Here is a 17,204-nt window from a genome sequence, read left to right as displayed (position 1 = left end):
TTTTGCCCATTTTCTTGAATAACTGCTAAACTATTTATCTTCTTCTCCTCTTCAACCTAGCGTTTTCCCGGCCTAGCGCCAGGGTCCGCTAAACTATTTATCTTAAAATTATAAAAAATATATATTTGAGATTCTCAAAATGAGCTCTTTCATTTGATATGTAACACGATATAGTTTGAAAAACTTTATTTTTAAATTTCTCTTTTACCCCCCAAAAGTGGCCTTCATATTTAAAATTCATTTATTTACGTTACATGTTCGTCTTTAGGTCACAAACCTACATATGTGTGCCAAATTTCAACTTTATTGGTCCAGTAGTTTCGGAGAAAATAGGCTGTGACAGACGGACGGACGGACAGACAGACGCACGAGTGATCCTATAAGGGTTCCGTTTTTTCCTTTTGAGGTACGGAACCCTAAAAAAATGACTAAAATGTAATGATATGATATTTTTGGAATCCGCTCAGAAAGCCCTTTCGTTTAATACCACACACGCACGATAGGTTTCAAAACAGTTTTTTTAAAATTCCATACAAAAAAAAGCTAACTCATCTCGTTTTTTTTTTAATGGTGCTTCGGGTCAAATTGTTTCAAATATCCTAAAGATCAATCGTATCGTATCGTACCTTTAACATCATTTGCAGCATTTTACTGAATTTCTCGGTGTACTGCCAGCGCTATTAAGAAGGCGCAGAAATAAAAAAACAATTGAAATGAAAATTTTGGGTGAACCCATATCTTCGTATAATGAATGAAGATGCAAATCATTTCAAAAGAAAATACCGGCACGGCACCGCAGAAATCTGCGGTGCCGCACGCCGCTCGGCGGCACCGCGCGCGGCGAAACTCACCGCTTTGCGGCACCGCGCGCGGCGCCGCGCACCGCTTTGCGGCGCCGCAGCGCGGCACCGCAAAATTTTGCGTTGCGGCGGGCGTCGCCGCAGAGCGGTTTGCGGCGCCGCAGATTTCTGCGGTGCCGCGCCGCGCGGCGGCGGCGGCGCCGCACCGCTGACATGTGGCCGGGCCCATATTGACAGGTTCCGACCGAACGGCAGCCATTACCTCGCCACTTCCTATGGCTAAGGTCTTTGACTTTTGTTTCCACTTTCGACGTACAACTATATTACTATACTAACATATATAGGGCTTGAAATATAGAGATAAGCGGTCGATGATTAAAAGGAAGCTAATACCTACAGGTTTAAGCTCATAGTATGCAGGGTATAATATAATAATTGTATGTTTAAAATGGCACTGCGACTGGTGTTGTGTGGCATCCAGGATAATGCCATAACATACCTATGGCAAACGATTCTAGCCGGATTATTCGACGTTCATGCCAATTTTGTTTTGGTTTCCCTATGCCTACACAATTAGGGTTACCAGATGACAGGAATTTTCCTGACATGTCAGGAATTTTGGCCTTTTGTCAGGAATGGGGAATGAACACGAAAATGTCAGGAATTTTCTGAATTGATAGACTTTATTATAACTTAGGTACTTTACCTTTTTATATACTTAAATAATCAAAAACATTGTAAAATAATAATAAATGAGATCCACTCAACTTATCAATAACTTCGTAATTATTAATTAACGAATATTTAATCAAGCATACATATACATGGCCATCGCTAACGGCTAGACACCCCCCCGTCGTCGTGAAAAATATGAATGTCAGGAAAAATATTCGGAAATCAGGAATTTTGACAGGAAATTCTAAATTTGTATCTGGTAACCCTATACACAACGCACCTTCGCTACAACTACTTGTAGGCATAGTGATGCAGAGATTACCTACGTTGGAGAAAAGTATAGTTTTTTTTGTAATAACCGAGATTAGGTGTGTGATATGTACCTAGGTATAGGTAGAGGTACATAAAAAGTCAAAATGAATGCTGATTATTGTGCGTGAACTGGCATACAAAACTAACCTCATTAGGAACGGTTCGTCAAAACGTGTCGTTTCCTCTTGTTTTGTCACTAACAACGTTAAAATAGAATACGTTTAGGAAACTTGAATTTCTTTAAATAACCCATCGATCATAGTAAACACCAGAGTTTTACTTACAAAACAGAAAAGAAAATTACATATTCTCAGCTGAGCGCTTTGGCCGAAATCCGAATACCAATTAAAAACATATCCCTGCGAACTATGCAAAATGTATCATGTTTCATGTGGTACGAATAATAGTATCGCTGCGTGGAGCTATTTAAAGTCTATTTTTTTATTCGGTAGACTGAAATGACAGTTAATAGTATGAACATGAAATGTCATTCCATACTATTAACTGTCATTTCAGTCTACCGAATAAAAAAATAGACTTTAGACTTCAGACTATTAAAAGCCTCCGGGACTATTTGGATTTATGAAAACCCATACATATAAGCAAAATTCATCGCCATAGTTACATTACAACGGAGGTTCTCAATACTTTCTACAAAGATTTTGCTGGCTATTTCTTTGATGTAGAATGTTCAGCCTTGAAAATTAATAGTACAATTTAACCTTGAAACAGAAACAACATGGCGTGTCCGAAGTTACTACAGTTCGGCGACTCCCTTTTCGCGACCCTCCCCAATGTGTTGAGTAATCTTTTACGTAGGGGTGACTCAACTTAAGTAGGTACCTTTAACCAGTATTATACCCGTAGCTTCCGATGTTCAAAACGTTCCGTTTTTCGGGGAACTAGGTAGCGTATTATTCAGTAAAAGGTCACCTTCGCATTATAAAAACATTGTAGTCTATAAGATAAGTATTAGGTAGGTTTGATTGAAAAATTTCCACTTTTTTATTTTAAACAATACCACAGAATAAATAATAGTAAGGTACAGAAGACTCAGAAACAAAACGCGTCTGTTACGATCAGCACAGATATAGCCGCTAGGTGGCGACAGCTTATGGCTTTCCCCAAAATTGGGGTGGAACGGATGTACTTTTAGCTACCTGTAGCAAAGCGACGAAATCGCGGAGTGAGCCACGCCTGACAATACAATACAATAGTTATTTGTACAACAAGAGATCAAAGTTTGATATTTCTTCGTGTGCTTATTTTGAGTCCCGTGCAAGCGAAAGATTCTATACATGCAAAATCGCATTTTGCTCATTGAGTGAGACAAAATGAGCAAAATGCGATTTTGCTCACTGTTTTTAAGTAGCAAAGTACCCTTGTTCGAGCTGCTGAGGTGAAAACTTAATTGTTGGTATATCTTAAGAAAACATGAGTGAATAGAGGTAAGTGATGAAGAAGGAATACATTTTTCGGGTTTTCTAATATGTTCTCACTGCTGAGGTGAAAAGTTTTGTGAACTACACGAGATCAAAGTTATTTACATCTCGTGCGCTTTTGAGTCCCTTACTACGCTCAAGATTCTAAATTAGATTCATCTTTCGCTTGCACGGGACTCAAAATAAGCACTCGAAGAAATATCAAACTTTGATCTTTTGTTGTACAAATCAGGGATGTTGCGAATATCCGCATCCGCATCCGCAACCGCGGAACTTCCGCATTATTTTCAACATCCGCATCCGCATCCGCATAAAATCGATGCGGATTTAATGCGGATGCGGATGTGGAACAGGTCGGTACAGGAACGTCTTAGCATCGGCGTAAGTGCTAGACTGCTAGGTAATTTAGTCATTAACCAAAAAAACCTATTAGAAATGAGCAGTCAAGCGTGAGTGGGACTTAATGTACGGAACCCTTGGAACGCGAGTCTGACTCGCACTTGGCCGGTTTTTTGAAATAAAAATTACTAAAATGTAATATTTGACGTTTTTTATGGTACTATCTTGACATCTGCATCCGCATCCGCATCCGCATCCGCGGATGTCAAAAAATCGGCATCCGCAACATCCCTGGTACAAATAACTATATTTTTTGCTCACCACCAATACTTTTACAAACCTTTATGATTAAAGCATCAGTAAAATGAACCCCATATCGTTAACTTTTATATAAGCGGAAATACGCCCGTTTTCCCAAATGTTTTTGATCAGTCTAGTATACCTTCCATAAAACATAAATTAACAGGGCCAATAGTTTCTACAGAATTTTCGGGTAGGTACATATTTTGTGATATGAAGGAACTCAATGATGGCTATTCCGTACCTAGTTCTCGCGTATTCCCAGCTAGGAAACATGGCTGAAGTCTATTAGAGTTCTCTCGATATTATTCGGTTACTATAAAGAACTCAAATAATTTTACAATTTTCTAGTTTGTCAATTTGTTAAGTAAAATAACAAAACAGTGAACGCAGATTTAAGTAGTCTAACTAAGGGATGACTCACCCTGGGCGGGCGGCTGCGGCGGGGTCGGGGGCGGGCGGGCAGGCGGGGGCGTCGGGGCTGCGACGCTGTCCCGTTTCTTGCCGTTTCCTGGAAAGAGAGAGCATGAGATGAATGGGGTGCTGAGTGACGTAAGGCTGTATGTCAGGTACGAGTACATACTTGTAGATTTTTCGTATGTTTTGATGGATTATCGCAAAAATAGGAGCTTGATTTGACTCAAGAAAAGACAAGTGACGTGTCTCATAACTTCAGAAAAAATTGAAGCCCGATTATATTCGAGTTATCAGGATACGTGGCTACTATGTAATAGCTTTAAGCCTACCATATCACGAGTTGAGATAAGTGACATCATAGCCACTATAGTTATCACATTAAACATGTAGTCGACATGTAGCCAGCCAGGTCTATTAAACTTTGACTCTTCTAACACCAAAAAATGTTATAGCGAAATAGCAATATTTATGGAAGCCAACAGGCATTTGTCTTCTCTAGTCAAATTGGCCCCTGACCGTTTGAATATTAACTAAACTCTTTATTCATGGTAACAATAACGCCATTTCTTTGATTGTTTTGCTGACTCTGCAATAACAGTTTTTAGACTTTACATATCTAACATTATACAACATACATATCTAATGAATAATTGAATGTTTGTATGTTACGTCTATTATGCATTAAATAATAACACCCACATCGTGAAAGTGTAACATTGCCTACAAAAAGCATTGTATAATAGAACCAAGTTAAAAACAGCTCGCACAAACAATTAAAAACCTTACTACGATGGCATAACAGGTTATCTGTGTGAAATGGTAAGTTTTTGCGTTGTGACATTGCGACATACTTTGTCAAGTATCTCATATGTCGTGAAGAAGATATCGTGGGAAGACTAGTTGCGCAAAGATAAAACTAAAACTATACATGAAAACTAAAAAGCGTTTATCTAGGTAATTGATCTTCATTTTTAAAGCCTTAATCAGCCTTAAGGGTTTTGCCAACGTTCACTTTGGTGCTAAGGCTCCTTTTTACAAGATTCTTGACATCTTATTTTATGAGTTTTCGCGCTTATCTCCCTTAAACGTACGAGTATATTCAGTTATTTCCAAGTTATATCACTAAATCTCAAACAAGCCACGTGCCCTGCCGGGATTAAAACCCGTAGGGCTTCAAAGCAGTCACCACATACGAGTATTTATGTGTCGTAACATTATTGTCTTTCACATTTTTATAAATCTTTGTTGTTTTGATGTGTATTTTATGAGTAATTACATAGTATTGGTTCAATAAACAATTGTGTGATTGTGATGTGATATTTACAAATAAATTATTGTCAATAAATGGACATTCAGAGTCTTGATATTTCAATTACATACTTACTTTTTCATCATTCAAGTACCTACTTACAAGTAAATATGTAATCCAAAATATTATAATAAACCCACAAACCAAACCACAGAAGTTGATGCTAATTTTGGTCACCCCAATCAAATTCATAAATATTCTAATGGCTCACTGACATAAATTAGTTCATTGTTCTTGATATAAGCAGAAAGGTCACCGTATGAAGAGTGGTTAACCTCCAGAATCAGAGTTTGTCCATAATTAGAAGCCTTAATATTAAATCCGGTTCATATTTCACATGGACATTCATTGAACTATGATTGCTATTGTTTTCTAACTCGCTTAGTCGTAACGAAACGTAAAATGGTTATTTAATTCACTGATTTTATTTAACAACCTATACCTACTGTATTTCAATTTCACACGCAAATGTACTAAGGGGTCGATTATAAAATTTATAACCTCTATAGGACATTTTCATGTTATGTGTGTTTCAATATTATTTGATTTAATATAATCATGTTTTTTTCAGTATGACAGGTAGAAATATTGCCCAATTAACTCATTAACTATTTAATGGTATCATTAAAGTGACATAGGTGTTTATGTAAACTTGAAGAATAAAATAGACATGCACAATTTACATCCCAAATTTCATAATAGGCTAAACATATACATAGTTCGTTTTTTAGCATTATAAAAAAGGTAAACAATCTTGACGTGTCTATTGCTAATGCAAAAAAAAAACGAACTATAGTTTCTTACAAAAAAAACTCATTCTACCTATAATAAAATTTATTGTACGACATATATATAATGTTACCTACGTGTTCTAGGTATGTTTCATTGCATTGTTCACGAAAATAATACCACAATTTTTCGCATCTCCACGCTACGTGAAAGGAGGTTTTTCCTCTAAGAATAAAGTTGTTTTTTTAGTGCAACTGAAAGATAATAAGATAAGAAAATAGCCGATAAATTGCGTTCTTTTAGTAACATCCAGCTAAAAACAAAAAGAACGTATCTACGAATCAATTTGCCCTGCCTCCAGGGTATATAAGTCCTTTTAAGTTAAAACCTACCGTTGGTTTAAGGTCGAGAGGTCTTTCAACCCGCTTGCGGTACCTAGCAGACTAACGTTTCCACAGAAAACTAGTCTTTCACCGAATTTCGTACAGTCAGCAGCAGAAGTTGCTAAGCGGTTGAGGTGTTCAAAACCACCTTGACACGCTCTTATTCTCTTAACAATAAAGTCGCGTCAAGATCATTTTGAACACCTCGCGCGCTTAGCAACTATTGCTGCTGACTGTACCTACATATTGAATTCGATAAAGATCAAAAAAGGCTTTAAATGACGAGGGGTTTTTTGCGATTTACTTATTTCCCTCAACTTTATTAAAGTAGCGAAAAAAGGTGACGTTTACCGTGATAAAGCATGACGCATTTTATGAGAATCATTAGTAAGTTCGCAAACATGTTTTAAGTCTTAGGAAAACAGTCAAATGATTATTTATCAAAGATTAGAATCATTTTCTTATGCTTGGTAATTCAAGTAATTTGGATTACCTGAAGGTTTTTAAAAACATTTGTATAAAAGATTACCTAACAGTTTAATTGCAGAAACGAAAAGCGTTACCGGACACTGTACTGACTATAATATATATAATATATTATATACTGATATAACAATCCACTTATTTAGTTTAATCATCTGTGGTTTTAGTCTCACCTTGAAGGTTGTTTTTCGCTTCTACGGACATTAAAATGAATTGTGTTTACTTCGCAATAATATGTATAGCTGGTCAACCAAATCTTGTCAGTAAAAAAGGCGCGAAATTAAATTTTCTATGGGACGATATCCCACCGCGCCTACATTTTTCAAATTCGCCGCCTTTTTTTTTCTACTGTCAAGATCTGGTTGACCAAGTACCTATATAAACATTAAAACCTCGTGAGCGGTCTTAATTTACCTTTCTACGGGAATTCATACTGATAACAATTTTGCTGTCGCCGTCAAAATAATAACTATACGCTAGAAAACGTCACTAAATCGTAACAAATCGAATTTCTAATTGATTGCACTAGGTATTGTTGCAATATTACATAATATACAAGTTTGAAATATAACGATGAAAATTTCAGATGAATCTGGTCTATTGTTAACGCTTTTAAATAAAAGAAGAGTATCCTACCTCTCTTATCTCATCACTCTGCTTTTGAAATAACAGACGTTCAGTTAAATAATTCAATCTAGAGAATACTTAAAAGTAATAGCTAAAGTGAGATAATATTTTGCCTACAGAGCCCGTACCATGAGTCACTGACAGTGTCAAAACTGACATATACTCTATCGAGAACGTAATTTACTTTCTTAACATCTCGTTCGCACTAATATGCGATTACGAGCGAGATGTATAGAAAGTAAATTACGTTCTCGATGGCGTTTATGTCAGTGCCAAACTGATGGTAGCCGTACAGTTGTGAGTACAGTATTTCCTCGAAATGTTAGTCATTATTTGCACATCAAATACTCACCTCTAGCACCAAAGGACCCGAACCTCTCCCGATTGACGGCCACCTTGTATTTCTTGTCACTCGGCACTGGCAGCTTGGACGGGTACTTCTCAGAGTTAGCCCTGTACAGCTTCTCTTTAGACCCGTGTGCACCCATTTTAGCTTCAATATCAACTCAGCATTATCAAGCCTTCCGTCTTCAAGGAGCTTTGGAGCGCGTCCATCATGTTAAATGTCATATATTTGTGCATTTAAACTTTGTTCCTATCTAACACTTTCACAACACTATTTTAAAACACTAATCAGTCTTCATTATCACAATCCTTGGTCAGCTGGCTTCCATTCCTATAGAATTTCGTTACCTGATCAACAATGTCGTGTTAGTCCTTGTGTGGTGTCATACTTTGAGTTTACAAGTTTATCAAAATGCGCATGACGTGTAGATTAATTTTAGAGGGTCGTAAAGCGCACACGTGTTAGGCTATGGTCAACATAGCTGATTTAATTATTGCACTGGATTAGCCTTCTATTTCTGAACATACGTCGCCATCTACGGTACAGTAGAACCGAAGCTAATACCTGACTGCAGATTGTGTATGCAATCGCAATGGTCTTTATTTTGTGGGCGCAAAATGCATTATAAAGTTTTCTAAAAGCAACTAAATTGCCATTTGTACTTTGTACAGTCAGGAGGCAATTCAACGGTCGGATTACACGTTTTTACTCTCTGTGCTATTAATCATTTTCGCTTAAGCATTCGCTTTCAACGGTCAACTTTTTGTATTTAGAAAGTACAAGATCAAGCTGCGTGTATGAAATGATAAAACCTATCACGCTACGGGGCAACGTCGTCGGTTACGATTGTAGAAGCCTTCTTTTTTTTAAACTCGAATCGGTTTCGGTGGATGTTCTTAGGCAATCATTTATTAATAGAATCTTATTCCATGAACTAGCCATTTTAAAAAGTTTCACTGTTTTCTCTCCAGTGCCAGCCATATCAGCTGAAAAGCGTTATTTTTAGTCAAACAAAATATAACGATATTTCAATTGAACTTGACGAACTATTGTAAGTACCAAAAACAAACTAGTAAACATAACCCTGTTCCTAATTAACGCTTTGTGTTATCTAAACAACAAGTGATAAATTAAAATATTATAGACACCTAACAAATTTATTTTAGTCTTATGAGAAAATATGAAACACACAATTACATTGAAATACACAATTTATTTCATAACACTCGAGCTAACCAGTTAGGGTTGTCACACTACAAAATGGAAGGTTAAAATAAATTGCCGCTACCAACCCTCAGCAAAACAAACATAATTCCTCTTCCAATTTTAGCCGTAATAGTGCGTATTAGTCACTGAGGCAAGTGTTACCAGTTCTCTGGTGCTATTTCAGTCAAGTTTCAGGGTTAAATAACTTAATACTGGCTCAGATGTCCTCTGCATTTGCCACATGATGCGCTAAACACAAATAGAACTGCAAACTGCATAAATGCACATGCGATAAACGCGTACACGAATGCACTTATAGAAGAACACGCCCTAGTTCTTATTATGCTTAATAGCATAGTTCTAGAAACAGCACCTTTTTCGGGTTCGGGGAAAACAAACAGCCTTTTACAAATAAGTCTTACAAAAATTACTAAAAATAGGCCTAAAGTTTCATACGTTACGAAGTAGACTATTACATTTAATTGTAGGTAAAATATGTGTAATTAATATAGCTTTTAGTTGACTGATAGAGAGATTAATAATTAAATATTTTTGTCGATACATTTGTAAAATGCAATCGCTGGTCGTTGAACAAATGTTGGTCAGTTTGAGGAGCCTAACAGTTTACATTTTTGCTCGTATTACAGGGCACACCTGGTATGATTATCGTGTGATATAGTAAAGTACTACTACCTACCGCCTACTTCGTATAATTGGGCATTACAACACTCTTAAAACATATATATTCTACTTCCATTCATGGCAGTAGTACTTAATAATAAGTCTTAGTTTAACCTGGCTTGTTATTCCTTCACGTGTCTACTTCATCGGTTAAACAGGACCAGTATTTGAGGGATCTCCAACTACACATTTCTTACGAATCAGGAGGTTAAGTAATACTGGAACCAACACGTGTCTTATGTACATATACACCATATGAAGTAGCAAAAAGCCAAATAAATAAGTCTAGTCCTTGACAAGCGACTCTGCCGGTTTTTCAACTAGGTGCGGAATTTTTCGTTGCATTACGTACAAGTCTAAATATAGAGATAACCTCAGCACACGTAACGTTAGGTGCGATGTCATCAAACTTAATGACACAAAGTGAGCATTCGCGAATGTTTTTGAACATGCATGCAGGAAAACACGCAAATACGTTATCATAAAACGGCGGTAGGTATTGTTAAACTGTCGCAATAAATGAAACATAATCTGACAAATACCTGAAACGAAATACTTACTATTAAAAAAATTTGCAGTCGTGACATTTGTGCTAAGTAATTGGTTTACTCAGCAGTTTGAACTTGAATTCTAATAAATAAATTATTATAATGAGTACAACAACCTATTCGACCACTGTTCTTTTGATTTAGTTAATCAATAATCAAATAAATACACACATTTCCAATTCAGAATAATAAAGTTAATAAACGGTAAGTATACGACGAATCTAAACCCGTTCCAATAAGTAGGTTTATAAGCTATCCGAGTTCATTTCCATGTAACTTTCACAAAATCTCATAATACCCACTAATGCACAAAATAAACTTCGACTTTCCGCTTCAGTCATAAAGTCCTTTATCCTTAAAATGTTCCTGTAGAACACAGGATTGCAAAAGATTAAAAACAGAGTAGTCCCTTTGATTTCTAAATCTCCTATTTAACTTTTGTTTATTTTTCGAATCTACTACATTCAAATCAATGTCTCTTGAAGGCAGAAGTGTGTGAGATACGAGCTTGGCGAAATAAAGTGGATGCGTTTTGCGGCGCGCAGCGCACCTAATAATGGACTATGTTAATTTTAGAAGCGGTCTTTGTTGTGTGTGACGTCACGCGCTGGAACTACGAACAGTAGCTGATGTTGACAGAAAATACAACCGCAGTAACATCAGAATAATAAAATATGTGTCATTTGGACAGAAACAAAAACAGAATTATAGATGGTCAAGCAAATCTTGTCAGTAGAAAAAGGCACGAAATTCATATTTTCTATGAAACAATATTCCTTTCGCGCCTACATTTATCAAATTTGCCGCCTTTTTCTACTGACAAGATCTACTTAACCAAGTATAAGTTTAATTCTCATTCCAGGTTCGTTATCAGATCAATAGCAATTTAAATTATCACAGAAAGTTATTTTATATTTGAAAACAATTACCTACCTACCTAGGTACTAGTAAATAATAGCCATGTCTTTAGTTCCTTACTTTATTAATTAAACTTTAAAGTTGCGAATTGACCCAATAAGTAGTTAAGGGCTTCGTATAGGTATTGTATTATTACTTTGAAGCTGGTCCTTATTTAAAATATAGGTCATGATTTTTTTATATGCAAATTAAAATGGTAAATATAGTGCATTGACGTCCTCATTTCGTAATCAACCGACAAAAACACAAAACAAAAAATTAAACCCAATTGCTAACCGGAACAGATAAATTAATAAAACACATCAGCATTAGTGGTAAGGTCATTGACCTTGTCATTCGAATGACTTGATTGCTGATTGAATAATGCATTTCCTCACATTAGCTACCCATAAAGGCTGGGAAAGTTGAACGATTAAAACAGAACTAATTAGTCTATCTCGCACCATCGCATCGTTGTCTGTGCAATTACTTAAACTTTATTGAATTACACATACTTAATTAAAATACAGTAACCGTAAATTTTGTGAGCCTCTTTACAGCAATAGACAACGTCCGATCTAATTTAGGTTTAAGTAATTTATATATTTGCCTATTATACTTTATGTACCTATTTATGTAGGTACCTATTTCATCTTTTTTGTCAAATAAATAACTTTCAATAGTGTGTATACCGATTTCCGTTTCCGACACGAACTTAATCGATTTTTTCTACGTTTTGTTATTGTTTAAAGTTTTAATGGTTTTTGTAGAGTCTGAAAAATATCCAAGTGAAATTACATAACTTCAGCTCGGTTGACATTTTCATCTCGAAGGATATTGTGAAACCGAAATTAAATTACTATAAAATAAATCGTTATTTAATATCCGTGTCGATTTTAAAACAGTTCACGTATTAGTTTCCACTGAACAGTCGTTAGTCGTTATCAATGCGTCTGTTGTTTGCAACGTGACATGAATTTAAAATCGATCTAACTAAACAAAATTATTTTAAACAAACACAAAATTATCACAGACACACTAGACACAAAGACAGACAAATATTGCTAATATTTGCGTATCAGTACTATCAGTTTCGTCTTTCTCGAAATCTGCTCTGTTGTAAAGAACGTACAGACAGACGTACCATAGGGATGATGACACATGTTGAGTTTTATAACAAAATGAAGTAAAATAGATAGCAAATGAGCAATTTATCACAATAATGTGTATATTAAAATAAAATACGGAAATGTTACAAAAATAAAGGACCTGAAAGTTTCAAAATTTAAGTTTTTTTTAACATCCAAAAACGATTATAAAAGTAACGGTACCATTCGATTCCTTACATTTTATCCAAAAAAATATGGTATAGCAACTATACAGGATGGATTTTCTTTTTCATTCAAAAAAGGTCATTTTTGACAAACTTTTTTTTTATGCCAATCGATCCCATTCCTATTGAGGATCAAAAGCTTGTATGGAACCAAAAAAAATTCCGGCTAGAAAAGCCACAAATCGACGAAAACTTTACCCATACAATTTGTATGAAAATGAAAACTTTTATTTTTCACATGCTATTTTTGTATGCCAATTGATTTCATTCCTATCCAGTATCAATAGTTTCCTAGGTGTAAACTTACGGTAATGTAGGTACTAAAAAGCCACAAATTAATAAAAACTTTTTCCATACATTTACTATGGAGAAAATGTGGAATTGTATTCACAATTTTCTATCTGCCCAATCAGTCCTGTTACATTTAAAGACCATAATACCATAATATCGTTAACTAATTGTACTGTCGTGTCAGCGACATCTAGCGTGGGATTTGGTAAACCTTGTTGTATGCAGTTACTATACGGACACGAACAAGCATGCAAAGTGTACTCGTGATCCTCACTCATGAGGGAACGGCCAGGGAGTTCATAAATTCTTGGTATGAATTCGATCTAGTCAAAATACTGCACTATCACACCTATGTGACTTCACCGCGTCTGGCCTACAGAATTGGGTCATGCCAATGCAACATTTTTGGCCATATTTCGTAATAAACAAAACATCACGCGGGCACGGCGCCAACTGACAAATCATACGTTTTCAACACAATTTGCACCGTAACCTCAATACAGTAAGGTAACATTTTGATCTGCAAACCGAATGGACTTACAACGTTTTTTTCGTGAAATTTTCGATGCAGTAGCCGTAAACGGAACAGGTGCCTGATTCTATCAGAAGAGGATAATCCTTTAAAAGAAAAGCCAAAGCGTATTTTCTTTTCTTTGAACTTTACGGAAACGTATTAATTAGTAATGTAGCTTTTAGCCGTACTCTAATGTTATTTAAAAGAATCTTCGATGCTTTCAGTTAAATTCGTTTTTATATTAAAGTAACTCACTACTACTAATTAGGGAGTTTCAAACATGTTTACATGCATTGATATAGTATAAAGAACTGGATACCCAATCAGCCGCCAAAAATGGCCCCACAAAAGTGATGTCAAAACAGATCATGCATTACTTTTTCGTTTAGTCTTGTTTGAAACGCTCTAATGTGAAGTTGTCAACAATTACGAAATGTGCCGTTAAAATATGTAAAAATAACAATGATAAAACAAGGAAAAAGGATGGAATGTATTTCTTTCGGTTAGTTCTTTGGATAGCATTACATAATCTATGTAATCTGGTGGTAATTTTATGGTTTTGAATAAATTAATTTATTAGTACCAAAGAAGGGATGTCAAGGAACAAAATTCTATTGAGTCGATGTGAGGTCAATATTTTTTTATATTTTTATATGGAATTCATAAGAAATAATATTATGTTTAAATTGAAGATTTCCAAGAAAACCTATGCGACGTGCAAAGTGGACTGCTATTTAATTATAGCAAGAGATAGGGGTGATGCAGTTTTAAACAAGGCAAAACGGCACTTGTGTGTTTGGCCCATTTCCCTGTTTCCGACATATACACCACCAATAAGGGCTTATATCGACTAACTGTAAATGCTAAACCTGTCGGAACACAGTGACAACCACAGGATTTTTTTTTATAAAGTATAGGTAGACTTTATAAAAAAAATCCAATCAGTATCTAAATGTCCCCGTGCACCCGTGCTATGAGTAAATGTAGATCTTAAATACACAGTTATTTAATAAGTAGAATTTATTTCAAGGAAATTAGTATTTAAAGATGTATACTTACGAATTAAAAATTTAATTTGTTTGAATTTGAACCACGAATTAATTTTATTTGGGCTCCCGATTAAATTAAATTTGTTTTATTTATTACTTCAATTTTAATATTTTCCTGTACAGTAATACATATTAAAGTGTACCAAAGTGACTCCATTCGTTCATTATTCTCGTTTGACGTTGTTTGACGTAAATACGTTACGTTTAGTGCCATCGGACTAAATTTTTTAACAGTGGTGGTACTTATGTTTGCAAATTTGACACTTAATGCTTACGACATTAAGCTCTTTTCTGTACGAAACATTTATCTTGACTCAAAATTTACGTAAGCGTTTTTATCATCAATGCAAATGGTGCGAAACGTCATTGGGATCCACATTTCTTGACGTTTTTGTTCTGCTTTGTGTGTCTATTTCTTTTATATTAAGTCATTGTTTACATGTAATTTTATCCTATATTGGATCAATAATAGGAAAAATATTTTTTACTTGATTTGTCTGACTCTATTCGAAATTTCATTAGTATCAGAATCAAACAATAGTTTAATGAAAATGCATAGACAAGCCATTGTGCTTTTCTATCACTAAAATATCCTTTTAACTTCACACTTCACAGATCGGCGCGCTTATTAGTTATGATTTATGATCTTATGAATAGTTATGATCATCGGAGACATCGGAGTTTAGAGCAATTATTTAAAAAAAACCGATGCTGCCAAAAATACTGGGGTGCGGGGGACGAGGTGAGCGAGTCCCGTGCCGTGATTGGTCCGTTCAAAGACTCGGACGTCACACAAAAACACTTTGACTCGAAAATGGAGAAAACTACCGTATATTTGTGGCAGAGGGGGTACTTAGCGCTACTATGCTTAGTCTGGAGGATGTCTTGTCTGTGGTTATGATACATATACTAATCGCGGTACTTATCTAAATACCATAAATACTATACACCACCTCAATTGACGTAGATATACCTCCTGTCCGCAATAAATCCCGAGCACTAAGTCGTGATACAACATAACATGTCATGTATACGTGTACTGTTTGTGTGTTTGTATACGGCACGACGCTCGTAGCTCAAATTGACATCCGGTACGAATGTCAATCCGTTCATCCTCTTTACAGCTGTATATCGTAAATAAAACAACAAAGCGTGGGTGGGTCGTAGGTACACGTCGTAGTCAGTTCAGTGCAGAGTTGCTAAGCCGGCAAGGTAATGTTTTGTTCAAAATCATCTACACAGGTATCCATCAAAGTGATCCAAGTACATGTTACACCGGTCGGGCAAGGCGTGCGTTGTCCAAAATATCTTATACCCTTAGAAATAAAGGTGTGTTTAGATAATTTTTTTACACCTTGTCTCTGTATACACCTTAGTCAAAATATGTGGCTTGGCCGTTTTGCTACAGGTGTAGTTTGTAAAGTTAGGGCTTGTAGAGTTAGGTCGTGTAGAGTTAGAAGCAGGGACCGGAACCGGTTACCTTAACCGGGGTTTTTCATAGGGTTATTTTAGAAGTGGTTATAAAAACCCCTACCATAACGGTAACCGTCTGATAAGGTAACACTTTGATTCGGTAACCGTATCAGATCGAGTTAACCCCTGTTACCGGTAACCGAAATAAAAACCCCGTCTATGCTGTTACCTCATAATAAGGTTTTGAACCAGTTCAAACGATTGTAAACTTTACGCAGACTTAAATTCAACTTATTATTGAATAACCGTGGTTGGCATGGGCGGTCTATGAAGCCTCCAGCACAAACAAGTTTTTTTGCCGGTAACTTCGCTTATTGTCAATTCAAACAATATTGCACTTTGAGTCCTTAAGCTAAAATTGAAAACAAGTGAGCGATTACAGTATTATTTTTAGAGCGACAGCCGCGGCGCAGCGCGGCCATTCCTTTGTTTATCTTTATACCTGTGTGTTCCTATTGTTTTTGTCAATTCTAGTTTAGAAATTTTTAGAAAAGGGGTTGCAAGTAAACAAGATCCTATCCTAGTAATATCTGCTATTATTTAGATATATTTTATGCTACTTAGATTATTATTTTTATTTTCGGGTTCACACTTGATATGTACCTACAGATTAAAGACTGATTTAAAGAAAAATTTTCACCTAACTAGTAATTTTACTGGTACCTAGTTAGGTATAATTTATCTTAAGTGATTTAAAAAAAAAACACTTTGTGATAAAGATACATGCGCTAGCGGATTGTGGTAGATATTTTACCATTGTTAACAAATGACATATGTACTAGTTATTATGAGCTTATTTTATAATAAGCAATTAAAGTCTATTTTTTTATTCGGTAGACTAAAATGACATTTCATAGTATGAAATGAAATGACACATGATGTTCATACTACGAAATGTCATTTTAGTCTACCGAATAAAAAATAGACTTTAGTTTAAAATGTTTTCAGATGCGGTGAGTTGTATGAGCTAAGTCGTAATTTACCTTGTACCGCTTAATGCAGCGATCAGAAAATATATATCTATAGCAGTTATAAACTTATTTTAATACT

At 35.6% G+C, this 17,204-nt stretch overlaps 1 protein-coding gene across 1 annotated transcript in view; it reads right to left on the bottom strand.

Annotated features, from left to right (window-relative positions):
- The window catches only part of LOC134651252 (microtubule-associated protein futsch), a 182,712-nt gene that overhangs the window by 90,274 nt on the left and 75,234 nt on the right, over positions 1 to 17,204 (bottom strand). The window contains exon 4 of the mRNA XM_063506324.1: positions 4,293 to 4,379. Coding sequence (XP_063362394.1) covers positions 4,293 to 4,379 — 87 coding nt within the window. The remainder of the gene's footprint in view (positions 1 to 4,292; positions 4,380 to 17,204) is intronic.

Source organism: Cydia amplana, chromosome 1 (genome assembly GCF_948474715.1).
Source record: "Cydia amplana chromosome 1, ilCydAmpl1.1, whole genome shotgun sequence".
In the NCBI taxonomy this organism is placed as follows: Eukaryota; Metazoa; Arthropoda; class Insecta; order Lepidoptera; family Tortricidae; genus Cydia; species Cydia amplana.
The sequence above is the reverse complement of the archived record's forward strand: the minus strand, read 5'-3'. Positions and strand labels throughout refer to the sequence as shown.